Source organism: Aspergillus sclerotioniger (assembly GCF_003184525.1).
Source record: "Aspergillus sclerotioniger CBS 115572 chromosome Unknown BO94scaffold_26, whole genome shotgun sequence".
NCBI classification, from domain to species: Eukaryota; Fungi; Ascomycota; class Eurotiomycetes; order Eurotiales; family Aspergillaceae; genus Aspergillus; species Aspergillus sclerotioniger.
This window is the reverse complement of record NW_020291016.1, coordinates 420,507-446,064: the sequence shown is the minus strand read 5'-3', so window position 1 is coordinate 446,064 and position 25,558 is coordinate 420,507. Positions and strand designations below refer to the sequence as shown.

At 49.6% G+C, this 25,558-nt stretch overlaps 13 protein-coding genes across 13 annotated transcripts; 7 read left to right on the top strand and 6 right to left on the bottom strand.

The window, feature by feature from the left end:
* Positions 1-653: 653 nt before the first annotated feature.
* On the bottom strand, positions 654-2,076 carry BO94DRAFT_196160 (uncharacterized protein). The gene has a single exon (XM_025606067.1). It carries the CDS (start codon positions 1,814-1,816, stop codon positions 734-736), a length of 1,083 nt encoding a protein of 360 aa, XP_025464471.1. The 5' UTR covers positions 1,817-2,076; the 3' UTR covers positions 654-733.
* Positions 2,077-3,284: 1,208 nt separating this feature from the next.
* Positions 3,285-4,903, bottom strand: BO94DRAFT_538149 (uncharacterized protein). The gene has a single exon (XM_025612431.1). It carries the CDS (start codon positions 4,708-4,710, stop codon positions 3,757-3,759), a length of 954 nt encoding a protein of 317 aa, XP_025464470.1. The 5' UTR covers positions 4,711-4,903; the 3' UTR covers positions 3,285-3,756.
* Positions 4,904-4,936: 33 nt separating this feature from the next.
* BO94DRAFT_196203 (uncharacterized protein) lies at positions 4,937-5,890 on the top strand. Its single transcript, XM_025606068.1, has 2 exons — positions 4,937-4,968; positions 5,054-5,890. Exon 2 carries the CDS (start codon positions 5,247-5,249, stop codon positions 5,715-5,717), a length of 471 nt encoding a protein of 156 aa, XP_025464469.1. The 5' UTR covers positions 4,937-4,968; positions 5,054-5,246; the 3' UTR covers positions 5,718-5,890.
* A 1,307-nt stretch (positions 5,891-7,197) lies between these two features.
* On the top strand, positions 7,198-8,724 carry BO94DRAFT_498721 (uncharacterized protein). Its single transcript, XM_025609355.1, has 2 exons — positions 7,198-8,023; positions 8,076-8,724. Exons 1-2 carry the CDS (start codon positions 7,429-7,431, stop codon positions 8,561-8,563), a joined length of 1,083 nt encoding a protein of 360 aa, XP_025464468.1. The 5' UTR covers positions 7,198-7,428; the 3' UTR covers positions 8,564-8,724.
* Positions 8,725-9,220: 496 nt separating this feature from the next.
* BO94DRAFT_568256 (Zn(II)2Cys6 transcription factor) lies at positions 9,221-11,660 on the bottom strand (the record flags this gene model as incomplete). The annotated part of the gene is made up of 6 exons (XM_025614669.1): positions 9,221-9,818; positions 9,884-10,478; positions 10,524-10,679; positions 10,716-10,993; positions 11,050-11,439; positions 11,587-11,660. 6 exons carry the CDS (start codon positions 11,658-11,660, stop codon positions 9,356-9,358), a joined length of 1,956 nt encoding a protein of 651 aa, XP_025464467.1. The 3' UTR covers positions 9,221-9,355.
* A 214-nt stretch (positions 11,661-11,874) lies between these two features.
* On the top strand, positions 11,875-13,028 carry BO94DRAFT_604546 (phytanoyl-CoA dioxygenase family protein; the record flags this gene model as incomplete). Its single annotated transcript, XM_025616461.1, has 3 exons — positions 11,875-12,114; positions 12,166-12,942; positions 12,990-13,028. 3 exons carry the CDS (start codon positions 11,875-11,877, stop codon positions 13,026-13,028), a joined length of 1,056 nt encoding a protein of 351 aa, XP_025464466.1.
* Positions 13,029-15,332: 2,304 nt separating this feature from the next.
* Positions 15,333-15,872, top strand: BO94DRAFT_538145 (uncharacterized protein). The gene is made up of 3 exons (XM_025612430.1): positions 15,333-15,526; positions 15,579-15,628; positions 15,685-15,872. The coding sequence occupies exons 1-3, from the start codon at positions 15,405-15,407 to the stop codon at positions 15,780-15,782; spliced, it is 270 nt and encodes an 89-aa protein (XP_025464465.1). The 5' UTR covers positions 15,333-15,404; the 3' UTR covers positions 15,783-15,872.
* An 852-nt stretch (positions 15,873-16,724) lies between these two features.
* BO94DRAFT_568255 (phosphotransferase enzyme family protein-like protein) lies at positions 16,725-18,765 on the bottom strand (the record flags this gene model as incomplete). Its single annotated transcript, XM_025614668.1, has 4 exons — positions 18,477-18,765; positions 18,392-18,425; positions 17,589-18,352; positions 16,725-17,531 (listed from the first exon to the last, which is right to left on the bottom strand). The coding sequence occupies exons 1-4, from the start codon at positions 18,627-18,629 to the stop codon at positions 16,725-16,727; spliced, it is 1,758 nt and encodes a 585-aa protein (XP_025464464.1). The 5' UTR covers positions 18,630-18,765.
* A 628-nt stretch (positions 18,766-19,393) lies between these two features.
* Positions 19,394-20,343, top strand: BO94DRAFT_538143 (uncharacterized protein). The gene has a single exon (XM_025612429.1). The coding sequence runs from the start codon at positions 19,500-19,502 to the stop codon at positions 20,190-20,192; it is 693 nt and encodes a 230-aa protein (XP_025464463.1). The 5' UTR covers positions 19,394-19,499; the 3' UTR covers positions 20,193-20,343.
* A 54-nt stretch (positions 20,344-20,397) lies between these two features.
* On the bottom strand, positions 20,398-21,218 carry BO94DRAFT_538142 (putative quinol monooxygenase). Its single transcript, XM_025612428.1, has 2 exons — positions 21,042-21,218; positions 20,398-20,971 (listed from the first exon to the last, which is right to left on the bottom strand). The coding sequence occupies exons 1-2, from the start codon at positions 21,061-21,063 to the stop codon at positions 20,697-20,699; spliced, it is 297 nt and encodes a 98-aa protein (XP_025464462.1). The 5' UTR covers positions 21,064-21,218; the 3' UTR covers positions 20,398-20,696.
* A 730-nt stretch (positions 21,219-21,948) lies between these two features.
* On the top strand, positions 21,949-23,154 carry BO94DRAFT_196002 (uncharacterized protein). Its single transcript, XM_025606066.1, has one exon. The coding sequence runs from the start codon at positions 22,437-22,439 to the stop codon at positions 23,082-23,084; it is 648 nt and encodes a 215-aa protein (XP_025464461.1). The 5' UTR covers positions 21,949-22,436; the 3' UTR covers positions 23,085-23,154.
* Positions 23,155-24,087, bottom strand: BO94DRAFT_195942 (uncharacterized protein). The gene has a single exon (XM_025606065.1). The coding sequence runs from the start codon at positions 23,807-23,809 to the stop codon at positions 23,225-23,227; it is 585 nt and encodes a 194-aa protein (XP_025464460.1). The 5' UTR covers positions 23,810-24,087; the 3' UTR covers positions 23,155-23,224.
* BO94DRAFT_626874 (uncharacterized protein) lies at positions 23,951-24,604 on the top strand. Its single transcript, XM_025617378.1, has 4 exons — positions 23,951-24,085; positions 24,149-24,222; positions 24,274-24,321; positions 24,379-24,604. Exons 1-4 carry the CDS (start codon positions 24,017-24,019, stop codon positions 24,464-24,466), a joined length of 279 nt encoding a protein of 92 aa, XP_025464459.1. The 5' UTR covers positions 23,951-24,016; the 3' UTR covers positions 24,467-24,604.
* Positions 24,605-25,558: the final 954 nt, after the last annotated feature.

The window sequence follows — 25,558 nt, the reverse complement described above, 5'->3', positions numbered from 1 at the left end:
CAGTGAAGGGAAGAAAATAAAGACTGGTGCGTGAAGGGCTTGATGGGAAGTGGAGCCCACTGCCGCCAATGGGTTCAGAATTAGGTATGGGTCCAGAAACCCCGTGCAGCCCTATATGGATTCTAGAATTCTAGAACAATCAGTGGCAGGTACTTGCCTAAGGAGACTCGGATCAGTGTGTCGAGGGCATTGTAATGCGAGACGACATCCATCCAAGTCTCCCTTTTTGCCATGGGGTCCAATTTCATTGTTTTGGCCTTCAGGGACCCGTGGTGACTTCATCCTTGCCACCAAGGAACCAAAGCCCTCTATTTCCGCTTTCGACCGGGGGGTCTCGGTGCCTGCCGTATGGGGCTCTCCGTTTAACAGCCTCTTTGGGACTAGCACTAAATCACGTGAAGAGAAGCTTCCCGGCGGCTTACCAAATGCCATTATGCGATGCGATGGGATGCCGACAGCAATCTCAACAATGAATGCACCCTGCAAGTCACCACGGACCGGAGTGACATATTTCAATTGCAAATCGGGGAAGGCAGAGATAGCTCTGACTAGCATCCTCGACAGACCACCCTGACAGGTCAGCGGAAATTCCAATTTGCACAAATCATATTGTGTTTACGGTGTCCACAGTTGCTCGTGGAGATATACTATTCCCGGGGATTGATTCTGCTTTACATTGCAGCCACCCCAATGTGCCATCGATTACATTATCACAGGCTGGAGATTGGCAGTTTCAACTTCTTGACTGCTCGTGGACAATGAATGGTCTCTGCCTCCGGGTCGCGTTTCCCCCAGCACGTGATCGCGGGGGAAGTATATCCTCGGGTCTCACCATTCCCATCCCCACCGCCCAGTCGGTCTTTCCACCATACTCTTCGACCAGCTCTCTCGCCAGATGGAGCCGTCGCTCATAACGTTTTGGCTGGTCCTTAACACTGAGCACGTTGCCGTGCATCTGCAGCTTTGCGGTCCACTGGTTTGCTAATGCAAGCAGACCCGCAGACAAAGTCAACAAAAAGACGAGTCCGATCTTCCCCAGCTGTGTTGCATTACTGGCCACGGCCACGTTGAAATATACCATCACTGTTGCACACGCAGCTACCCAGCTCTCCACAGCTGACATATCACGAACCCATTGGCCGGAGGTGACCGCTTTGATGTTATCCACGTTACCAACCACCTTGATCCAGCGGTCTTGGCTGAGAAGAACAAGAAGATCCCCTCGTTTGTCTCCTTCGCGGGCACCCGACCACTCGAATTTGCTTCGTCGTCGTATCAAGATAACGTTGAGAAAGCGCACAAACATCAATATCACTGCGAAGGATAAGGCCCACCAGTCTTCTAGAAGGATGAAGACCCCGACCGCAATAATGGAGAGGGAGACCGCTCCAAGATAAGCAATAGTGGAGACATTGCTGGCATTATTGGTCGTGACGAACATCTCTGGCGAGCTGCCCGACGAATGTCCTTTGATGTTCGTAACCTCGACAGTGGTCAGAGAACCTGTCTTTCCAACACTCTGGAGGTAATACACGGTGGCTGGATTCTCGATGCGGAAGACATAACCCGTTACCATGTTCGCTGCTGCTGGATACTCGCCCTTACTGAGATCCGCAACATATTGTTGGCGATGAATTCCAGGGCAGAGCACAAGGCTGTCTAGAAGAGTCGCTGTTCCCGTTAGAATAGTCCGTTGAGAACTGGTTGATATATCTGCCAATGAAACAACGCCCGCAAGGTTCAGGGAGATCTCCGATAAGGCTTGCTCAACCCGAGATGCATGCTGCTGATATGCAATAAAGTCAGATGTCAACATTCCACTAACACTGCTATGCAATTCCAGAAAGGCTGGGTACCGACCTTGAGGAGCGCCGTTTCGAAAAGGCGTTCACATGTTATCCACCCCTGCGAGAACCGTGAAACGGCCTGAGCGGCATTATGCGACACATTGTAGATGAATTCAATGGGCGTCTGGAGATACAACCCTTCTGAGGTCGCCATGGCCAGCGTTGCGGTCTCAAATGCTTGTCAGGTGCACGCCAGCGACAAGTGTGTTGAGCCGGCCGAGTTTTCCGGTCGTCAGGTTGGCGGGGGTTGAGACTTGACAGGGATGCATTGTTGCCCGACTGCACGCCTATGCTGCGCCCCTTCAGACCGCTCTCCGACAGAAGGTTCCCAGTGAAACAGCCAGTTGGCTTTTGGGAGCGATCAACTGAGCGCCGACTCTTGTGATCTCCAACCCCAATCAACCTTGATCTACGAATGTTGTTGTTCGCTTTGACTGATGCGCACGGACCTATGCCGCACGCGTCCTGCGATCTGTGCAGCAAAGAAGAATGCCAGTTATACAAGGATCACAAGAACATGGCCAAGAAATGCTGACCTTCGTACTCCGTACTCTTCTACGGTGGGTGACCAGGTGGTGTACCCGACTTAAAGGCCGCCATTATTATTGGCTCATTCCCCACTCCCCGACCGTGGAAACGAGGCGGATTCCCACCTAGCAGCTGGTCTACATACAGTCTATCAGCAACAGCAGTTGTCTTTTCAAAAAATATATTTTTTTAGTTCAATTCAACCGATTCTTACGATACGCAGCATCCCTTGCAAACATGATGAACAACTGGCTCAACAACCAGCCAGGCCATTGTGGAAACCCAAGGTTGCTCACTAGTGTCCAAGCGTCATTCAAGAATTTCATGTTAGAGCTAGAGATGGATTGCGGAGGGCATCTCTGCCGCAAGACCAGGGCCTAAACTCCTTGTTTGAGTGGCGTCACGCGACAAATTCCAACCCTTGATCCGGCACTTTGTACCATTATCCGGCAGTGTGGTTCAAACATGGGTTAAATCAACGTGCAGGAGCCTGTCAGGTTTTGGCCTCACGCCCTTGCGTAGATGGAGCAGGCCATTGTGACCCGTGCAAAATAGCGGTTGGCAGGAGGTATTGCCGAGACAAGATCGGTAGATTTGGGTGTCGCGGGGAGCGAGGTGCCGCTAAATGCCCGAAGTATACTCCGTTATATCCGGAAGATTACATGTCGCGAGACAAGGCATGACAGCGAAGCAATAAAGCCCTTTCAAGTCTCATGCGCGTCAATGGAAGCGAATCAGGCATCCAGGCAGCAACAATGACGAATACTGGTAGGTACGGTAGGTCATTTGATTGGCCGGGAAATTGCGGGAGGCCCACCCCCGCAAAGATGTCGGCGTGCACGCGGCCGAGAGCTTTACAAGTTTTATTACCACTCCGCGACTGGATTGGAAGAACAGATTATGAGTCAGTCATCTTGAATTATACTATAATCTATGTCATCATCTAGTTGTAACGCGCACAGCGACGGCCGACAGGCGACGGATCTTTGAGGACGAAACGGTTTATGCCTTCTATGCCATGGACCGGGTCCTCATCAGACCGCCACAACGAAGAGTCCTCAAATGGCTCAGAGCAACAGACATTGCATGTTGCGGTGATTACCAGTTTTTTTGATACTCCCGCATTTGAATCAACTTCGGACCTCGATGTGTCTCCCGCCATTGCCAGTGGCGATCGCATTGAGGCGTCGAGTCAGATCGTTGGGTATAAAGGGTGTGCAATGTCCGGCCAATTTTCATGGCCGAATTCTCCAATTTGCATTGTAAGCTGTTCACTTTCACGGTTGGTCTCTTACAACCACTAGTTTGCGGACCTCTGCGAAACATATTTGCACTGGTCCCATGGAGTCAGCGACATATAACACAACGAGCTGGGATCTTCCTAACAGGGACCCAAGCTGTCATGAGTTTGTCCAGACCACCGCCTGATAATCGGGTCGGAATTGACATGTCTAACAATAGTGACACCTGCACCATTGCTACCCGAGTCCTCGTATCCCGATGCAGTGACGTTGAATCCGCGAGCACTTGGCGATAATGGGTCGGGGTCGTAACACACACTCGTTCCGCGAGCGATCTTGACCAGACGGCCCAGGATCGCATATTCTAATTTCAACTTGATGCTATAGGCGACGGGCTTAAACATGACTTGCAGCGCATAGTACCCGGCGTACTCAATGGCGACGACTGCCACATCCAGGATAAGGATGAGTATGTTGATAACGAGTAATTGAGTCAGGATGACGAAACGCGGCCGCTCCGGGCGAAGACGCAGCATTTTAATGGTTTCCCACACATATATACCGGAAAGAAGGGCCTCTTGGACGGAAAACGCCACGAGCTGGATCCGCTCCATGATGTCGTACCCTCTGGCGAAGTTGGGAGCATCATTTAAGGACCCATAGAGAAGGACTGTGGTGGGTATCTGGAAGACAATGCAGTCGATGATGATCATACCGAGGAGGGCCCGTAACAGCCTCGGTGCCTGCAGGAGGAGATGCAATCGCGACCATAGAACGAGAGAATTGCCAGTGATAATGCAGAACCATGTTGGGATGATCAAGGAAACGGGTATGTAAGGGGAGATTCCGAAGGAGAAAATAAAGAGCAGGTATCCCACGCAATGAGGAATAAGACTGATGGAGGTGATGAACAAACTCCAGAAATAGCATCCCTGGTATCGCTGAAAAGTTGTCAGGCACAGCACCACGAGCTCAATTGCATTGTACCAGGTGATGGCGGCAAAGGCGGAGATGACATATTTCTGGATGGTGTCGGTCGGAGTGATCGATGAAAAGTCGCCGCGAGAGGTTTCGATACCGACAGTGTGTGACATAGTACCGAATCCGGTGTCGTGGGCCAGGCAATCGCATATCGAACGGGGCGCTGGCGATTAGCGACTGGATCAATTGCGAAAGGAGGGAAGGAGTTGAGGAGCCGACAGGTTCTATAACTGGTCGGGGAGCTGCAACTTTTCCAGGAGCTCCATATCGGCCAGAGTTCTTTGGCACAGAATTGACAATACAGCTTCGCGGAAGAGAACAGGAACGAGAACAGGTAAGAGAGCAACTTGGAGGGGAGAAGCCTTCATCTTGTAAGTCGGATGGCCATGGCCGGTAATTGGTCCGCGCGGGTTGCCAAACCTTAATGCCGACCTCTGACGTCTTCGACCCTTCTAGGCCTCCCCCCGTCTTTTCTGCAGGCAAATCGCGAGGGCAGAGGGCTACGAACTCAATTCTCAAATCATAAGGCACGGCCGACCGGCGTGGTGGGACCCAAGCGCCCTTCTGGAAGCTCGAATCGTCCTACAAGCCAGTGTTTGGACTTTGACATCAGTCCAGGGCATTCGCATCAAGCCACACGCCAAGCGCAATGGTCTACGCCGTAGTTACTAATCTGAACCTAGATATGGACATGGGGAATCTGATTGGGTGGTCACAGCTTCCAACTCGGCCGCAAGAGTGCGACGGGTTAAGGGAAGTCTTCACGATCCAAGGTTGTTCAACCACACGTGCAAAAGATTATCTAATATCATTCGACGCGACAGCCCCAGGATTGCCGAACTATGACGGTGGCATGTACCTGGTCAATTCCGGATGTCGGCAAGACCGATGCCTTAGAATCAGACAATCCATAAGTGTGTTGTTCATGTTGTTGCCCCTTGGCTCGTCAGTGGACAAAGATAGAAGTGGCTGTTGGCTTGAACGCCACACGGGTGCCTGCGGAATCAGGGGCCAGCCTGTTTGCGATAAGGTTATCGTGGAGGCTGTGTACTTGCCGAGATTTCTCTACGGTTGGCCGGAACGGACAGACAGGCCAGATCAACCGCTCGCTGACAGATAATGAAGACGCGCTTTTGATGAGTATTGCAGGACATACATCCGAGCACTTTGCGTAGCTCAAGAGCACGCTCGATCCTCGATTCAAGGGATATGTAGCGTTCTTACCAGTACGCCAAAACGATATACCGCTGGCCATCTGGAGAACAGACGGAACGAAGACTATATCCCAACAGGATATTTTGACACCATATCGCAGAGACATGCTGGATGATCTAGACCCCGCATTCGCCACGGATCATGCCAACCCAAAAGCATCTATCAACCAAGTCCCACAACAATGTACGCAGCGAATCACAGGTCATGGGGACATTTGATGAACATCAACTCTAGTGGTCTGTGCATAAGCATCGCCTTCCATCCGTGCGCTGCGTAAGTTTCTACCTCTCTTTCTCGTTTGTCTAAGATAGACAAAGCAATTCAATCGGACACAGGAACCTAGGTAATGAGCTTTCTGTTTTTACCATCGGCACCTGCCTACTATGGACGGAGGCACTCTTGGTCCAGGGTAATCGGCAGCTGCCTGGAGTGGCATTCTCATGTGACCAGAGTAGCCACGACTCTTTCCTTCTTGTCACAGAGCTCCCCCACTTCAGATACCTTGAGCTCATACATCACCCACTTGAATCATACCAATCGACATGAACTCCACTCTCTTTCAGCTCCTTGAATACGGTCATACCCCTTCGATTAGAACATTACGAAGAATACTCGTCATACCACCCAATATTACCCCCAAAATCATCCTGCAGTCAATGACAATCACCCTCTGTTACTACTCATAGCAAAACTAATCCGGAAAATTGAGCCTCGCACTGAGATGAATCCTCCTTCTTCCGCCCCTGATCTAGAATCGCAGCCCATGGCAAGCAACCTACCCGCGAAGAAATCCTACGAAGGAAAATGCCTAGATACTCCGGAAACCTCCATCCGAAACCTGGGAATGACATATAAGGAATTCCGATTTTCAACCTCGATTAAGGAAATTATATGTTTTCACATATATTGGTCGAAAGACGGTCATAGTCAAAGAACCCGTCCAGCTTTATTATGTTCCGCCGTGGGATAACGAGGGCTTTATATTGAAGAAGGAAACGGTCCCTGGCTGCGATCTTTGTTCAAGAGAGTTTGCAAAGGACTTTGACGACACAATCTCATTGTCACGGGCCGTCTTTACGAGGTCGAACGAAAAGTTGCTTTGTTCTCATGACCACACCTAGGTCGTAACTCATCTATAAAAAGACGGCTGCTACAGAAAATTGACATCGGAAATCGGCACTCTTTGCAATTGACCCCGCACCCAATGCTTTATATATGATGATGATATTTGGCGTCCGGATTAACAGGATCCAACGGTCGTCATGGCTCCATTTCCAGCCCCAATCAGGAATCCCTCACCAGCACCTATGAATTATTCATCGGTTCCCATAGGCCCAGCGGATACAGAGACAGGCTCGACCGGGTCAAGAGCCGTAGTATATGTGCCACTCCACCAGCTACCAACTTACCGCCCTACCCAAGAATCCCTGGCAGACATTAGATGCGTATGCCGAATCGTCAAAGAAAAGCTCAACCTTGAAGTGAAGATAGTTGAGGCATGTGAGGCACTTGACCCCCACGGCTCCACCAAGTCATACCTGGTCAGACTTCATGCCCCAACAGCAGAGCCAGGTGAAGTGGTCACGCAGGCCGGCACAGTGCGCACCCCCTACGCCATGCGAAAACTGATCGTCCAATTCAAGAGTACGCGGAGGATGACCATGTCCGACGCTTACTGGGCAACGAACAAAGTTGCGGCTATGAAATTAGCCAGAGATATCATTTACAATACCCCCTTTGAAGGAGCGGTCCCGGAAGTCTACTCCTGGTACGAAGGAACAGATAGGCCTGGGGACAAGGCATGGGTCATACAGAGCGCTCCTCCATCTGATTCCGTACCACTCAAGTCGAGGTTCAATCGTGAACACGAGCAGAAAGATATACTCGACCATATTGCCAAACTGCAGCGATATTTCCAAGCCTATAAAATGCCGCGGTCTTATGGAAGCTGTTCGTTCACGAGCACCGGGCAGGTATGCGCAGGACCATTGCAGCAGCCTAACTTAGGGGGACCCTTTACCACATCGCGGGATATGATGAAGGCGGAGCTTCGGCGAGATTTCTCTAGGGCCAAGAGACACCATGAGCTTCAAGGCTGGACGTGCGAGCCAGAGTTACGACAGCAACTCGCCGAGTTCATAGCCCACTCAATGAACACAATGTTGAGTACAATCCAGGACTGCGATCCAATATTTACACTAAACAAACTGGGTAAGTTCCTCCAATCACCCCTATTGCCTTAAATACAACTAATAGGGAACAGAACTCAGCAACTTCTTGTGTGACAAATACGGGGGACGCATAAACTACATCATCGACTTTAGCTGGGCCTCCATCACCCACCCAATCATGGAATTCTTCAACTCATACGTCACCATGTTTGGAGTCCTCCCCTTTTTTCCTAACGAGAATTGGGCTATTCTCCATCGAGCTGTGCTCAACGGCTTCGAAAAGAAACACGTGGACGTCGATCTCCGTGGATTGGACTTTCTTGCCTATATCCAGGAAATCAGAGACCCGGCGGAAAGTTATCGTATTGGAAGGGAATTGTACGAAGCCTTTGAGAAAGCCAAAGTGAAGACCCCGAGAGAGATTAAAGGAGCGGAGGCCATGTCGGCGTTTATGGGGTTGTGTGCTGCTGTGGGAGCGCGATCTTGGTCCCCCCCTGGTGCGTCCCCGGAAGATGTGTATCAGGCAAAGGTGAAGAATTTGACGGATTCTCTGCGGGAAGTGCGCAAGTGGGCGAATTGAATGATGGGTTTGTGATGAAGTTTTATGCGCATTCTGGGTTTACGAGGCTCTTGGTCTGCATATGCGATGGGATGGCTACGAACAATTCATGGAGAGTTGCTGTCGGCCCATGAAAATATTCATTTTCGGGATGATACTTTCAATAGGGATATGTTTATTAGACTAGTTGTTTCCACTATATATGGAGTCATTATATATGGCCGAACTTGCAACTTATTATGAAGAAAAGTCTGAGTTCTTGTGTGTTGATATCTGTTTCCTTTGCTTAGATTGAGTATTGTGGATGTTAGGAGGTCGTATTGTAGTTGTATTATAAATTGATCCGTTTATATTATATTTGATTACTATCTTCAATGATTTCACTGATATTAATCCTGATTGTATTCCATATCTAATGGATGGATACAGATAGTTACCATGGTTTGTACGAACAGCCTATTTCTTTTGAAACGGAAGGGGAATATACGATCTTCATTAGCTTGATTCTGTATTGTGAAGGTACTACTGCGAGTGAGTTGTATGTTACAGAGCTGGGTACTTGGATAACGATATGCTCGTAGATTTTCTGAAGTGTCATGATTGTGTAGCTTATGTATTAGATGTTGTGATAGGATTATCTCCTTGTTAAACAAAAACAGTATCTATTGTAGGTGAACTGGATAGTAGGCTACCGAAGGGCAAGTTTGACCGAACGTTCAATTGAGAGTGTTTCGTGGGAAAGTCGTGTTACGCCTTTCTCACCTACCGAGCTTCCGTGTAGTTAGTTTAAGCAATGTCTATCATTCGCTGCTACTAGGACCCCAGTCCCATCAGGTAAGAGTCATCCTGGAAGCCTCGAAAGAATGGAAGGCTTGAGAAGAAAGTGTCATTATCATTCCCAAGATCTGTAGGCTGACCAAGATCCATATGCAAAATGTCGGGGAACGGATCCGGTACAGTGACAGTTGCTGAATTGTTGCTTGCATAAGGGGGTTGCAAGGAATCATAAGGCGCTGGAGGGAGGCTGGATAATTGATCCAAAGCTGGTAGAACGTCGGTTTGAAGAACATTATTCTGAGGCGTGGTCTTTCCTCGACCCCATAGACGTTCGAGCAACTTCGCATAGCGAGAGGCGATATGAGTTGGGACTGAACCGACAGCTTTGAGCAGAGAGATAAATTGGCCCGTGAGTGCGGCGCAGGTTTGGCACTCTTCTTGGTGTAATGCTCCGACGGAATGAGCTTTGAAGAGAAAAACGGATGCATATATCTCATAACTGAGAAGGCATGTGTCAGAAAGCGGTTGTAGCATGGTAGATGGTTTGATGGTATCGTCACTCACAGATAGTACCGAATAGGAAGAAATTCGACATGATCGTGTGGAATGGAACCCTCCACGAGGCGTTGCAGCAAGAATTTTGCTGCATCAATAGCTGCGTAGATATGGCGGCCATCCGGACTAGCCATAACACTGTCCGGAAAGAAGGAGCCGGTTTGTTCCTCAATTGGCAGGGAGCTTGTCTTGTATGATCGATATATCACTGCTTGAAACGCGAAGGCGTTGACATAGAGCTGCAGGTATTCAAATTGCAGTGTGAGAAGGCAGGATAGAGAGGAGGGGACTTTGACCTTGGACCAGAGCCCCTTCCACATGTCCATCGCCTTGGCTCCATCATCCAGGTACTTGGAGTAGTCTCCCATGAGCATCAACTGTAAGGTCCGTGACTTTGACGCGTATAGGATATCGTGGATATTTCCAAAAATAGTTGTCAACTCTACCTGGGCTTGCACAAATGAAGCATAATCAAAACCGCCAGTCATTGCCGGTTGAAGTGATGGGTAGTCCTGGGTGCTGAATCTGGTCGATAGGCCAGGGCCACGACACCAAAAAGCCTGGCCCATTTGTATCGATATCTGACGGTCGGCGAGATATGTAACTAGAGGCAGTCAGCGGCAACCCCCAGTGCATTTTCCTCACCTACATATCCATGCTAGCCTTTTTCGACATGTAGTACCGTGTGGTTCGGATTCTACTTCGACCGGAAAAGATTGTTTATCCAGATGTAAGAGGTAGGCCTGTCGAACCCCAAGGCCTATTAGGTTCCATGCAACACAGTCTTCATCGTATGTGCTGCTTTCTTTGGACTAGCTGTCCTGGGGTTGTGCATCTGAACCGATCAGATGTGGCATCCATTCGGCTAGCAGGAGTATACCTTCTACCGAACCAACATTCCGCACATTATTGGCACCAAGCGCGACACGAAGGATCAATTTATCTATGTGTCTCCGGAGTCTGGTATGAAGGAGTTGGTGGTCTGGTCTGTTTTGGGTCGCTATTGTAAGCACGGAGGCAAGAAGAAAGGCCTCTGTAGCCCACGAATGCTCGGGGTTTTGAGTAGTTAATAAGTTATTCGGGACGATCGGAAAGTAGGGGTGATAGTTGGCTGTGTAGCTTGTGTATGCTGCGAGTTAGCCACCGCAATCTTGCCAAGCTGAGCTTCGACATACTATTTGAGTAGGGCAGTCAAATGGTGTATGCCAATAATCCCTTCCCGGATGATCTCTGTCGTCATTATCAAGGGATTGCTCTGTTTCAGAGAGTGGCATTGGTCTTGGCGACCCTTTATCAAGGCTGCTGATCTCCGAGAAGTCTTCCTTGGAGGCGCTTTCTCGGCTTCCTCTGCATTGGCAGCGGTTTGGGCAAGGATCTGAAGCGCCTCCAGGGGATTTTGGATTCCTCCGTGGAATATATTATCACCCCCCAGCTCTAACGTCCTGTCCCGTAGAGGTTCAGGATCGAAATCCGGTTTGCCTTTTGAGCCTTGAACGCCGATTGGAGGCTGTATGTGGGCGGAATCACGACGTCGCCCTCGAAAGCGCGAGTAGTTTCCTCCTCTGCTTGAAGTTGCCGGTATACAATGATAGCCCTCGGATGATCACTTTGAACAAGGCTCATAGTTGTCTCCACGTGTATATTGTCTAAAATGGATGGATGTGAGAAAGTGAAGCCATGATCGAAGAGTGCGAGGTAGGAAGCACACTCACAAATCACATTTCGTTTTGCGTTGCCGACAACGGAGGCAGGCCCGGTAAAGTCTTGCACCGGTGCTCTTGGTCATAGCTATCCGATGGAAACAACAAGCTCCGACTGGGGGATGAAAGGGTAGAATGGGTTGTAGTCAGTGGGATAGGTGAGAGAAGTGGAAGGGAAGTGCGGGGAGCCGGAATCGGCAATAGACGGTTGTAGTTCGCTTTAGCCGGCCAGATCGATAAGGCCCTCCTCGATTTTCTGTGGCTAACCCAGAATTGTATCCAACAGCGCATACCGCCAACATGACGACCAGCCTTTGTGAATCCGAATTGTTCACTTCCGCTCGTCTGGTAGCAGACAATTACGTCTTGCCTCAAGATGACCAATACGGGAATTACTATCCCACGGATCCCAGAAACCTCAGTCTCGAATCCAATTTTGGACCTATGATACCAGATAACATCGGATACCTGCAGCCTACATCGAAGAACACTCCGATCGAAATCATGCGCGAGCGGTTCAACAGGGACGGCTACCTTTTCGTAAGTCATTCACCCATCTTGCTGTGGTACGTTCATGCCAATACACAATAGATCAAGCACCTCCTTCCAAGGAACCAAGTCCTAGAATGTAGATGCAAGTACTTCTCCTACATGGCGCCTTCTGGGCTGCTCAAAGAAGGGTCGGACCCAGTCGATGGAACCTTTAGTGAAAAGGATAGCCGCAAGTTCCTGCCACCAGGGAACCTCCGACCACTCTTCGGCCTCAAGAATAATTATGAATCGGAGAAGTATCTGGACTTGATGATCAACGCGCACGAGGAACCGTTCTATCTGCATCTTTGTGGGAGCACAGAGCTGCGTGGGTTTATTCAAAGGCTCACCGGATGGGAAGACATCACCATGCTTCAACGGACTATGCTTCGTGCCTTTGTTCCTGATAGTGAGCTGACACCCGTTCACTTTGATCAGATGTATCTTCGTGCAGGACCACCAACCAGCCTCACCGCGTGGGTCCCAATCGGGGATATTTCGCTCAAGGGCAGCGGGTTGATGTATCTCGAGGGATCTACGGATATTGGGCGGCAGACTGAGGCCGAGTTCACGCGCAATGCAATCAACCTAACGGATGAGGAGCGTGTTTCGGCTTTCAATAAGAATATGAGCGACGGGGGATTCCTGAGTCGCGATACCGTGGCATATGGAGAATACGCTCAGCGTAAGTGGCTTATTACGGAGTATGAAGCCGGGGATGTGATCTTCCACGATCCATTCTTGGTGCATGCCAGCTGCAAGAACAAGGACCCCGAAAGACGCATCCGGTTGGCCACAGACCTGAGGTTTGTCGACTCCAATAAGCCATACGACAAGGTATGTTTTGCACCTCATTCTACGAGGTGATCGCTAATAGGAGATAGCGGTGGATGAAGGTGTGGCGGCCTCTTGACGGTCTGTGATGGTTTAAATATTACTCCAGGTGCTCAATGCGACAGCCTTTCACGTTTGTCTTTTTCATTATGGGTCGATAACCGAGCAGAATATTTGACTAGCATGTATTTTGCATCACCTAGGCCTTCAACATCGTACAGAAACAATTAGAAAATCCGATTACTTGCCATAAAGCGAAAGCTATTTCCAGAGATAAGACGCAAAATGTCATAGATATTCCAGCTACTCGTAATTGTCACCCAAAGCATGCCAAATCAATGTAAGCAACATCTCCGCCGACAGAAACGAGCCAGAGCATCCCTATTCAAACTGCGAATACTGAAGGGATCAAAACCGGGGTCTAGGTCAGTAGGCCGACCTCGCAAGGTACTAAACCGAGAACACCTCCAATACTTAGACATCTAACAGACTTGAGAGGGATGTTTCCAGAGAGGGGCTCGTGAGCAAGAGGGAAAGATGGGATGGTGATCACCTGACCGGAGAGATTGCCGGACCCCGCCATCGGCTTCCCCTTCTCTTCCCTGTCTTGCTGTGCAACTACCCTCGGAATGATTATCCCCGATGTCCAATAGCAAGATATGCTTGATATGCTGATTTTTGTCAGACTTCTGTTCCTATTTCCGACCATCTTCTTTATCCGATGTTACATCGTCCTGCTTACGGGTTACAGCAGGTTGCTGGGATCCACTTCGCCTGAGTTCACGCCTTTGAATCCTGATCACGATAGTTATCGTCGCTAATGCTTTTAGAGTAATCTCTCTAGTTCTCAATCTGCTCCAGACTTACAAGACACTCAGGCTTTGAACGTGGAACCCCCAGCCGATATGAGGTGGCGGAACTCATCGGAGATGACCAACTCCACTTGGATGAGAAGGGGACGAACTGCGAAGATAAATGGACCGGCAGGTCGGGGTCCGCCCACTCCATTATACGGTTGCCTGAAAGGACTACCTCGATACGGCACACTGAAGGATCATAAGCCACGATAATAGGTATCACTTGTTTGACCCTTGCCGATGACCGGCAAAATACTTTGCCTCGTCTGAAGAAATAATTTGGCACGAAAGGGTAGGGGTCTTGCGGTTGTGCGGAGAAAGGGGGACTAGTTTGCACCTCGCTAGGCCATTCATTCGCGTAGGGTCAGCCTTGGGTCCGCGTTATTTCCCGGGGGGATTCGCAATTTGGTGGCGTGGATAGTTCAGGGACTTGGATGCCCGGACCCCGACGGCGCGGCCCTAAGCCGACCTTAGCGCTTGGATCCGACTCTCGCATCAATGCTTAGCGTCGCCTGCCCTCATCCTGCCATAGGTCCTGATTGGTTAGGTTCTACTGACCAGGCTATCAGGGCCCTTCGTCTGTTCCTTCGATTTCATGTCAGCATGACCCTGTTCTCGGGTTCCATTGGTCGACTCCCACATGTCGAAGGATGGCTCACTCAGGCGGCTCTGGCGCGATGAGGCTGCAGGATTGGAACCTGGAAGATTGCATGCACTACAGATACGGTATGTCGCTCCGGCTTACGATTGCGGAGGCACGCATAAGTGTTCCGGAACTGAGCCGACCGCAGCAGCAGCAGCAAGCAAAGGCGGCCATACCTAGTTGCTGATTTGGTTATTATCAGGTTATCGACGGCCGACCCAAGTGCTTACATCGACCCACTTGCATTTCGCGTGGCTACACCTGCAAGCGATCATGAGCGGCCATCATCGAACATATCATACTCAGCCTCAAGGCTGTAGTCAAGTCACTTCATGATTGATACTCCGAGTTCTTCAAGTACTTGCACATCCAGTAAATATGCGGGCACTGTCAATGGCAGTCTTCCTACGATGTACTCCTTGGATGCTATCGGCAACCTGCACCCCAGAAGGAATGTAAGCCTTCAGCCTCGCGTCTTAGCTTCTCAGTAGCTTCCTTGATTGCAGAGCTTCTACAGCCACCACATGCAGCCAAGTGGATCGATCAAGGGCTTCTTCACTGGCCGTGCTCGGCAATATCTCCGAATCTGACAGTATAGAGCCTGTCAATCTACGCTACACTCATCTTGAAGCCATGCTTACTACCATAGCCTCCATCCTTCTCGTATTTCGACAAATCCCGTAGCCGAAACCGTCCAGCTAGTAGTATACTAGCGATATGGATTGATTGATCCATGTAGGCGGTCTACAATGTATCGTGCCATCCCCAACCACGAGCCACTCGAATAGCACTATCGAGCAGCAAGGCTGTGCTCTATCCTCGTGTCGGGACCTCTCCAGCGAAGGTATATAAACCTGGTGAACTCCCCTGCAATTTCTTCTCATCATCACTCCAGCAATCCTTATCTCCTCAACCACCATCCACTTCTTATCCAATCTCCTGAGAATATCTCATCAACCATCAAAATGAAGGTCTCCGCCATTGTCACCATCCTCGCCACCACCGCTCTCAGCGTCATGGCTGCCCCTGCTGCCGACCAGAGCGCCAACGGCCTCATGGCCCGCGGTGACAGCGGCTGCTACGCCTTGTAAGCCTTCCTACTAAGACGCCATCAAACAACCTCACTAACAAATATCCAGCGCTGACCCCGACTGCGGTGTCGACGGAACCTTCTGCCAGTGTGCCAACGGTACGTGAAGCACTGCCCCGCCACTCTATATCTATCACCTACTGACCCTACATCAGGATGGTTCTACCTCTTCAACACCGACGAGGGTGGCTGCAACCCTCCCTGGGGTATCGTCGCCAAGGACATCAGCGGTCTCCCTGGCTACTACTGCTAGATGGGTCTTAAGTTACCTGACTGGCTGTGATGTGCTGTCGTGAATACAGCACAAGAATGTCGCAGGATACGTGGTTTCATTTGTCATGATAGCTTTGAATAACAATTGTTTAATTTGTAAACCTTTTCGCATGGGTTTAGATAGCAGTAGCTACTGTAGAAATTATTTATTCTCGACACTTACTCATCCCTGCACGCAACAAAGTAAATCTTACCCCTCTCACCCTCTACCTTTCCTCCCCACAATCTATATAAACAGTTCTCCTCACTCCCCGGAACAAACCAACCTCAAATATCCCATCAATAAAAAACACCCCAATACAACAAACTCTACATACATCCTCAGCCCCCTTCAAAAGACAATTCCATCACCGCCACCATCATACCCCATCAACCTATCCACACCCTCTCCCGCATCAACACTAATAAACTATCACCACGACCAACAATCACACAGCCAACACAAACAATCCAAGAGTCTTTAGATATACAGTTCACGAAAGGTACTCTTTCGAACTACAATTAGGAATTGATTAGCAACATGTTTATAGGCTTATTTTTGTATGGGAAACGGTAGTGGGGTAGAGACTGGGGTTCTGTAAATATATATATATCCGTCATAGTTGATTGCACGTTCTGGTCGGGGTTTGGAATAGGGATGCGTTTTCCAGAGAGGGGAGGGTTCCCGGTTCTCTGGGGTTACGAGACCCACGGGCATTTTATAATGTGTTTTGTGGATGCGAATGGTTCTTTAACTTGAGGGGTAGGGGTTATTGGTTGTTGATCGTTGTAATGTATGTAGGGACGAGTGAGTGATGCACTGGGGAAATTTGACCAGATTTTGACACCAAAAGAAATGGGAGGTCTCACGCGATAGCTTGACTGTTGAATGGACAACCACAAAAGAATTCAACACGGGATAAGCAGAATATGGTTGGGAAGGCTACTTCCATATAGTTATAAAAACCCTCCTCAATATGGCATACTCGATATAGAATGGCGGCACAAATTCCTCGACCATTCTATCCCACGATCTGCGCCAGGTTCGAGCGGACATGGCGCGGTAGTACTCCCAATAGTCTGGCCAGTATCCTGCGTGGTCCCAGTGCAATATTACTACAGTCCCATCGGAGCGGACGAGCATGTTTCCAGGATGAAGGTCACCATGCGTGAACACGATGGTGTGGCCCATCGTTGGCAGCTGCCGAACTGTCTGATATATGGTATACTCAGTGTTCCAGAAGTTGGAGTCGGGATCGGCCGGTTCGTCAAGTAGGTGAGAGGGCAGGCGGTCTTGTAACGCTTGGACGATACCCTCGGTAAACTGCTCCTCAGAGGCATACGGTCCATAAGAATAGTCCTCGTCGTCGTACTCGAATGAACTTGCAATGAAAATGCTACCTTTGCAAGGAGACAAGTTAATGCCGCCGATGAAATCTCCTTTCATCGATCGCATTTGCGCAACGTAGTCTTGCAATTGTCCGAGGATGTTCTGTCGTTTGCGCTCTGAGTTTCTGTCCCAATACTTGCTAAAAGGTTCGCCTTTCTCATCCGACATGATAATATAGCATGTGCCATAAAGACTATAGGCGCTAAACAGCTTTGGGATCGGTATGCTGGTATGGGTGGACACGAGATGCATGGCTTCGGCTTCTGCTAGCCGAACCCCGGGACCGTATTTCACAATTGTATTTGAATCAACCCGAACGTGACGGGGACCGAGCCTCTCTGGGAAAAGTGCCGATTTATCCTCCAGATCTCGTCAATTCAATATGATTGTCGGTGGTCCGATAGCTTCGGAGAAAACCAATGCTGGCTCCGGCTCTGGCTTCGCCGCCTTGGTGTCGTGGGTAGTTTCTTGGACGGGGAACGATGCCGTTTCTTCATTTTTTTCATCTAAGCCACTTCCTGATTTCATACTGAGCGGATGCTTTTGAAGTGCTTCTTGGATGGCTGGCTCATCAATGGGTTCACCGTACATGTTTTTCAGGCAGTCACACTCGGAGAGTGTCATACCTGTCCCGCCATATTCAGGCGGTATGTCAGCCCCGAGATGGCCAGCCAAATCTCTTGCACGTTGAAGGATAGTAGTGTTTCTGAGAAGGTTTTCAGGGATGTCCATATTAGCAAGGTAGTCGTAAGATGGCCTTACGACGTAGATGGCACCAATAAGACCCGGGTAGTATCGTTGAATACGGAGCACGTGTTTGGCAAAATTGTCACGAATATTCTCACGAAGAGATCTCCCTCTCGAACGGATATCTGGCGTATAGGAAGGTCTGAACTGGACAACACAGGTGGCCTTCAGATGCGCATCACTATCCTGTTCATCACGTGCCGTCAAGAGCACAGATGTAAGGTTCTCTAGGGCAGCGATTCCCACTCTAGTGAGCCCCCTATTACGCAAAAACTCTTCGTATAGTAGGGAAAGGCTCCGAATGGTATTCTCATCGACCATTACCCACATGACGTGTTTGTCGCCTACACGCATTATATACTGCAGACCTGATTGGGTAAGTATCTCTGTTGCTTTTTTGAGATATGATCTTGGGATAGCATCACGCCGCCATTCTAAGGCGCTTCGGAGCTAAATGGTTGCCTTAGAGAGACGAAGCAGGGGTAGAATCGAATGCTGTTCAAGAAACTGCAGACGCATAAGTGGTTGGCTTCCTAAATAAGGTGTCACAACTAGTACCTTCCGGACGACAATTTCTGTATTTTTATCATCATCTCCCCCAAGATCAATGGTCCAGAGCTCGCTGTGACGCACATCTTCAATAATTGAAGGTAGTTTCTCGAGCAGTTTGACGACATCCTCCAATAGGGATGGATCCCCATCCGTGGCCATTCCTTCGATCTAGCGAGGTATACAGCAAGGTTCAATTGTGTTCGGCGCACCTCGTGCTGTCAAAATCTCTGGATGGTATGTTGAAGCATTAAGTGATTTGTATTGTACTAACGACGCATCCCAAAATCGTTTCCTGGCAGCGCGATGAGGTAGAATAATGTCGGAAGTCGAAAATCGAAACGATAGCCGCCAACGAACTGCCCCACTTAGTCACGTTTGGTCACAAGTCAAGAACGGAGAACCTCAGGCCGGCTGAATCTCGACCAGTCCGCCAAGCTGAGCGATGGAACCAAAAAGCCTGGCTAGATTTGGGGCTTATAGCCCCCAAAGTGTTCTACTGACATTGGCCAAGTATGGTTAATACCAATCGTTTGGGAGGGGTACTGTATCGTTGGTGTCTCGCAACCTGTGCACATGGCCTGACTTCCACATACATGCTGTAGGATCTTTGTGTACCGCAAATACGATTTGACATATCGCTACTGTTTGCTACTATTCATGAATCTGAGTTATGCATTTCTATATGAATCCCGTCAGGCACAGCATAGGTTAGATTCTAGGAGAATGAAAATGAATCTACCCTGCAACACGTAGGAACCAAATCACGTACAGCTATAGGTCTCAAAGGTAGGAGATTTGGTAACTTGGAATACTGTCTAGTTAAACAGCACATAAATCCTAATATTCTGTATCGATACCTCCTCTCATCCCACGATACTTGTCTTTGTTCTCACCTATCACCTCCGCACGTGATCATCCTTTGGCGCCTACGCTCCAGGCAGACAGTTACGCGCCATCTCAACCATCATCCATCATCCATCATCCCAAGAGCCATCATCTATCTTCCTAGAATCACATCTTAACATCACGATGAACCACCCAACTAACGAAGCCCCCATCCCCACCCACGCCATCAGCATCAACATCTACGGCCGCGGCGACGCCACCCTCAACGACGGCCCCTCCCACATGGGAATAGCCATCTACGAGCTCGGCGCCTCGACATGCACAATGCACCACATCCGCAACCCCACCGACGCCGACTTCATCTACGATCCACGCGAGCAACCACTTGAAGACGACCCCGTCCTGCGAGGTCGATGCGAACTAGTCTCGTTCTTGGGAGAAGAAAGCTCGCGCGTCAACAACCTCCTTTCTTCGTTCGGGAACGATGCATCGAATATTCCTGAATTCGGGGTGGGGAATCGTCAGGATTGGGTTGCGGGGGCGGTTGGGATGCTGGAGGGCGCCGGGGTGGTGCGGACCGGGGAGGGAGAGTTCTGGAGGAAGATGATTAATCGGAGTGCGGAGGGGATGAAGGAGGCTTGTGTTGGGTCCGGGAGGAAATGGGTTGATGGGATGGAGTTGGTGTTTGAGGGGAAGGCCGATGCGAGGTTTGTGGATGGGAGGGATGGGGTGGGGAGGTTGAGTGATAATGTGGCTTTGAGGGAGAGGATGCAGTTGCTGACTGGGACGATGGAGGAGGGGAAGGAGAAAGGGGGGTCAGAAAGGCCGGTTTATGTTTCGAGTCCTTTTTTTAGTAGGTCGAACGGGGGAGTTTGAGTTGGTCTTGGTCTTGTTTTTGTCGTCTTTGCTGGGTTGTTGGAATGTGGTTTGAAAGGAGAGGAAATGGTGAACTTGCAGCGATGCTTATCAGGAGATTAGCGAATTTCCATATAGAAAGAAATAGTATAGAGCTAAAATAGCTCTCGTTCTTTCTGATCCTCATAATGGGCAGCCAAGCTAAGTCAAAGTCAATACTTTGCCCCTCTATAATTCCTCGTACCCATGCGGCATATAGCACTTTGACAGCACCGTGGACTGTCATGTGGCAAAGCCAGTGATATCATCGTAAAGATGATCCAGTCTCATTCACATGATACCATTCTCGGTATCACTTTGGATTCCCAGCCAGATTCATCCCCTGCAGACTACATATCCCAATCTTGTATACGACGAGATCATCGGTATTGGCACCAAGGTAGCATTCACCTACCAAGTCCAACGTACGGCATCAGACCACCACTTTATGTACATCTTTTCCAAACCATTCCTTTATATCTGCATTTACTCCATCTCCTCGAAGCGTCTCAGGTCCATGTCCTTCTCCAAAAGGGGAATGACATAGGGGTCGAAGGTCTTCCAGTAGGGGTTCTCGAGGTGGTATTTCTGGGATCCCTCGTTGAGGTAGCGCTCAACGATGCAGAAGTCCTGCTTGTCGTGGACGCTCTGCATGACGAACCAGGACAGAGTCTCCTTGTCCTGGGAGTAGACGCGCGAGGCTTCGATCAGCTTGGCGTGGAGCTTGGAGATGCTCTCCTCGTCGGGCTTGGCGCGCATGTCTGCATTATCCTTGGTTAGTGTGATCCTTGTGTTGACTGTGTCAGATGGATCTCAAAGAGGTACACGTACGAACAACAATAGTGTAGACCATTTTGACGGTATTGGGGGATCAATTGGGGGATGTGGACGGATGGAGGGGATGGAGGGGTAATGGGGTTCTTAAATTCTGAAGGGATCTGGTGGGGCGGAGGACTTACTGGTTACAGCCTGCCCGGTGAGGGGCCGGCCACTCGAAGCTTTCCTTCGCGATAAGCTTAAGCTTCCACGTTGATCATTGTGGATGAGGGTAATGGATTAGACAATTGCTCTGGTATCTACTCAGGTATTAGACTGTCTGGGTAAAGTGTTGTGTTGACATTCTCAACAGCAAGGACAGCTTCAATTCTCAGGGTAGTGATGCTCGGGGTTTCCTCGGTGAGTCTGACCCACTTGTGTAGCTTGGACCAGACTGCAGAGACATTGTGCCTGCAGGACAGACGATCAATGCAATTCAAATTGCAGCACGGGCTACTAACCATATGTTCACCAAAAATGCATTTCGAGTGTCCTGGATTCCCATTTTACCTAGTTGTGACCAAGCAATGAATATTGCCCCATCAACCAGATGCATCTTGAGGCTTGCAGCTCACCATAAGCTCGAATACTTCTTTCAAAGCAGCCCGACATCCTCCGCGGGATCACAAACGTTCATATCTGTGCTCCGGGTACAGCAATCACCCCTTTAGCTCCCCAATTCTCGACGCGTTCTACCATGTAGATTTTGAGCTCGGGTCCAGATGTGGTGACGTCATGGAGTTCTTCGCGGGACCGACCCGAATCGGAACTCTCCATTGGTGCAGTAAAATCTTTCTTCTGGGGGAATGCGATATAGTAGCCATAACTCTAAGGCAGAAATGATGGGCTGGTCACATGATCCCTTGATCAGCCCATTTGTCCAAGCTCATCATTCAATTTGAATTGGTCTGCCAGGTCCCATGGGGCTTCTGACATAGTTATGGTCCCTGAGGGGCAAATGTCACGTACCTGAACCACCGCATCCAATGCAAACCGCCCAAGGCTCGTATTCAACCCCTGGACCAACTTCCCAACCAGGAATACACGACCAGCTACATCTTCGGAGTCTCCGACACATACACCAATTCCAGCATAACATGAATCGCTTCAGCAGCCAGACCTGAGATCTCCGATGCCAAGGACCGCGACACCCATAAATAGGGCGGACCAGCCGGATGTTTTACATCGGCCCGTGGTCTTGGCTGTTCATTCGTGATGTCTCACCTGCCCGCTTATGTGCATGCAGAAAAACCTGAATTTCAGACTTCAACCACTCGCTTCGATATTCTACATTGACCACACGATGCCCTCAATTCTTCTTCTACTGAGGTCAGGCTATAAAGCATGCCTCAGACAATCGACTCATCTTGATTTTTCACAACCCATCTTCTCACTTACACTCCAAACACTATGTTGACCTCCACTCTCGCCACCCTGGTGGCCCTGACCACCTCCACCACGGCCCTCCTGCACCCCCGCTCCATCACACCTCCAGATGGCTGCCCCCTCCCCACCTGGGAAGTCACCACTTTCCACTGGTTCAACGGCTCCAAAAGCCTCGACTGCATCCACAACCAAGCCGACATCAACTTCAAAGACTGTCTCTGCGGCGACTCTTGGTGCGCCCCCGACCCCGCCACCTGCAACGGCAGCATGGTGAATGTCTGCTGGACCGGCATGCCCAATTACCAGCCATGGGGTTACGGTCCACCCGAGACCCTTGACATCGACTTTGCCGATGGATTGACCTGCCACGATGAGTACATCGGCTATCGGGTGCATGATATCGGAAACGGCGCGTCAAATTGCGGCTATGCCGATCGGGGTGAAGGACGGATTGTCTCGTTCTATGGCAGCTCGGACTATGCCACTTCGACGGGACATATGGATTATGTGTTGGGAGATGGACATGCCTTGACGTGTGCGAATGGCAGTTTGATTACGTACTCGGGGAGTACGGATTTTACATTGACGTGCACGCATGATGCGTATTTCAATGCGACGTGCACTGCCCCGGTGTTTGAGATTCCGGTGTTGAGTTATGAGTGGATTTCTTGAGCCTCGCATGGGGATTGATTTGTTGTTGGAAATGGGCATCATGAAGTCAATGAAGTCCAGGATTATTTACTCTTGGGAAAAAGCTGAATGAGGCGCCTAACCGGCCTACCTACGATAGGTGGTCTGCTGTCTTGTTATATTTATTTTTGGCATGTTCCTGGCCAAGATACCCTGCTATAGGCATACCAATTAGGCCTCCCAGAACGCCCTACATGAGGCGTCCAATGACGCACAACTGTGATTAAGGATGGCAATCTTCTATCCATTGCATTTGATAATATCCCCCTTCCCATGATAGGATTTGCCACGTCTAAATTAAGCGTTCCTCGGGAAGGATGTCTTTTCCCCGACCATCCCACATAGGCTGTCAATCGAAACTGAATTACCCATTCTTCAGGATGGGTTGCAGTTTGCATATCTCGGAGGCAGTGCATTTTATATCTAGTCTGAAAGTCTTGGAAAAAGATTCCGTAAGGCCTGGCATATATCGTTACTAGAAAAAGCGCGGTAAGGACTGGATGCCTTATGACGACGTGGCCCCGTGGAAGCGCGGGGATCTCAGTCCGCAGCAGCCAGGGTCCGCCGATCCCGAGACAGATCAGACTTACAACTGCATCCGAAGAAGATAAATGTTTCCTACTCACACCAATTGGTCCTGTATCACTTCTCATTACCACGTGCAAACCAGAGTATCCAATGAAGTCTGGGAATCCATGCAAGGCCATCCATGCCAAGAGACATATCTGATATCCCGACAGCTCAGCCCTGGAGGGTGCATTTCATGGCAGGTCACATACCAAATCCCCCTTGGGAGATAATATTCCGCAGTCATCAGGTTGCTATAAAATGACCTGTACCCCCCACTAGACAAACATCCACCACCACAGTCAAGCCCAGTTTTGCTCAACAGACCCCACTACAAAACCACCAAGATGCAACTCAAATCTATCCTAGCCACCGCCATCACCCTGTGTGCCTCTGGTGCCCTGGCTACAATTGATGTTAGTCAACCATACTCCACGACAATCTCTTATCCCCCCCCTATAGTTTCCTGACAGACATAGATCGCCTACACCGTTAACGGAGACTACTACACCCAAACGGTGCAAACTGAGAGCCTCACTCCACTGGATCAGCCGTATGGCCTCCATTAGACCCTGCTTTCAGGTATCATTCTAATCCTTCGCAGAGGAAACATAACCACCTGGCAAGGCACCGCAGACTGCCTCCTTTATGAGTGAGTCCCATCAAACGAGTACCTTTGCAGGCCATTACTTACATTCCCGTTTTGCAGATTCCCTAGTGCCCAGACTCATTATGTTTCGGCGGGTACACACACCCTTGATCCTGCTGTTTATGCGGATGATGTTTTGTGCTTGTGAGCTGCCAGGTTGATATGGTATGGTATGATTCTTAGTTGTTAGTTCATGGGGGGTGGGGTGATATGATGTGTGGTTCAAGCGAAATAGTTACTCTATCTTCGAGGTGTGGTCGGGGGGGGAGTTGAAAGTATACATAGGAAGATGGACAATGATTATAAATAGTACAACTCAGCCAGCGCCTTATGATTTCTTTTATGGCCACTGCATAACCTAGTACACAATTCAGTCCATATTACACCGGAAATAGATCCCCTTGACCGTCATTCATATCGGCGGAGAGATAATTCTCGCTTAAAGAGTTCAATAGTTCTTTGCGCACCTCGATCTATCGACCGCTGACCCACGCCAATAATTCCCGTCGCCGTTCATTCGAAAGTCTTTTCTTTCCTCTCAACCCTGTTAACGTTCCCATGTGCTAAGGGGCAAGATGTACCTGGGTAATAGCCACTACTGAACTGTCGATACTGACTCGATCCAGTCCGATTCTACCATACTCGTGCCGCTGTACATTCACTCTTCTTGCTACCTGTACCTGCCGATCACTTTCACTTCACGCTGTTGGTTCCATTTGCAGACTGCCAGTCCTCTCCTCTCTCTTATCATGACCCTTTCCTCATCCCTGAACGCTGGCAGTGCCGATCGGCCGGGAGTCGATAGTGGCTCGCGATCGGCCACTAATCGGCTGAGTGGAGGCCAGATGCATTGGCGCGGCCCGCATGCCAACCCATTCCTGACAACAGAGCTCCATGGGTCATATGATCAGTCAATTGGATGTGCTTAATTGCTTTCGCTCAGTTTCATAGGTAGCAGGACATACATTTCTCACAGTATTGATTCATCCCATCAAAAACGCCCAATTGCAAACCGCTTCTGAACTACCCAGTATTAAACCGATCATCCCAACGCCGATCCCAGCTCAGCTAGCACATCTATCACCATTAACCTCCCGGATGGCAGTTAACCCGACGGCTCCGAGCAATATTCCGGATCTACATTCCAAAAATGGACCCAAGTGGCGACACTATCAAGGCATCATCACATACTAGCACGAGCCACTGCCGGTATTCAATAGTACTTAAAGGTCAAGAACGT

Bases quoted from the DNA above. Each gene is read 5' to 3' on its own strand.
- BO94DRAFT_538142 (XM_025612428.1), bottom strand. From the start codon at position 21,063: ATGGTCTACACTATTGTTGTTC. The intron at 20,972-21,041 runs GTACGTGTACCT...AGGATAATGCAG, and splicing joins GGTCTACACTATTGTTGTTC to ACATGCGCGCCAAGCCCGAC.
- BO94DRAFT_196203 (XM_025606068.1), top strand. From the start codon at position 5,247: ATGGTCTACGCCGTAGTTACTAATCTGAACCTAGATATGGACATGGGG.
- BO94DRAFT_626874 (XM_025617378.1), top strand. From the start codon at position 24,017: ATGCAACTCAAATCTATCCTAGCCACCGCCATCACCCTGTGTGCCTCT. The intron at 24,223-24,273 runs GTATGGCCTCCA...AATCCTTCGCAG, and splicing joins CTCACTCCACTGGATCAGCC to AGGAAACATAACCACCTGGC. The intron at 24,322-24,378 runs GTGAGTCCCATC...CCCGTTTTGCAG, and splicing joins GCAGACTGCCTCCTTTATGA to ATTCCCTAGTGCCCAGACTC.
- BO94DRAFT_498721 (XM_025609355.1), top strand. From the start codon at position 7,429: ATGCGAAAACTGATCGTCCAATTCAAGAGTACGCGGAGGATGACCATG. The intron at 8,024-8,075 runs GTAAGTTCCTCC...AATAGGGAACAG, and splicing joins ATTTACACTAAACAAACTGG to AACTCAGCAACTTCTTGTGT.
- BO94DRAFT_538145 (XM_025612430.1), top strand. From the start codon at position 15,405: ATGAAGGTCTCCGCCATTGTCACCATCCTCGCCACCACCGCTCTCAGC. The intron at 15,527-15,578 runs GTAAGCCTTCCT...ACAAATATCCAG, and splicing joins GACAGCGGCTGCTACGCCTT to CGCTGACCCCGACTGCGGTG. The intron at 15,629-15,684 runs GTACGTGAAGCA...ACCCTACATCAG, and splicing joins CTTCTGCCAGTGTGCCAACG to GATGGTTCTACCTCTTCAAC.
- BO94DRAFT_196160 (XM_025606067.1), bottom strand. From the start codon at position 1,816: ATGTTGACATCTGACTTTATTGCATATCAGCAGCATGCATCTCGGGTT.
- BO94DRAFT_538149 (XM_025612431.1), bottom strand. From the start codon at position 4,710: ATGTCACACACTGTCGGTATCGAAACCTCTCGCGGCGACTTTTCATCG.
- BO94DRAFT_195942 (XM_025606065.1), bottom strand. From the start codon at position 23,809: ATGGCCTTGCATGGATTCCCAGACTTCATTGGATACTCTGGTTTGCAC.
- BO94DRAFT_196002 (XM_025606066.1), top strand. From the start codon at position 22,437: ATGTTGACCTCCACTCTCGCCACCCTGGTGGCCCTGACCACCTCCACC.
- BO94DRAFT_538143 (XM_025612429.1), top strand. From the start codon at position 19,500: ATGAACCACCCAACTAACGAAGCCCCCATCCCCACCCACGCCATCAGC.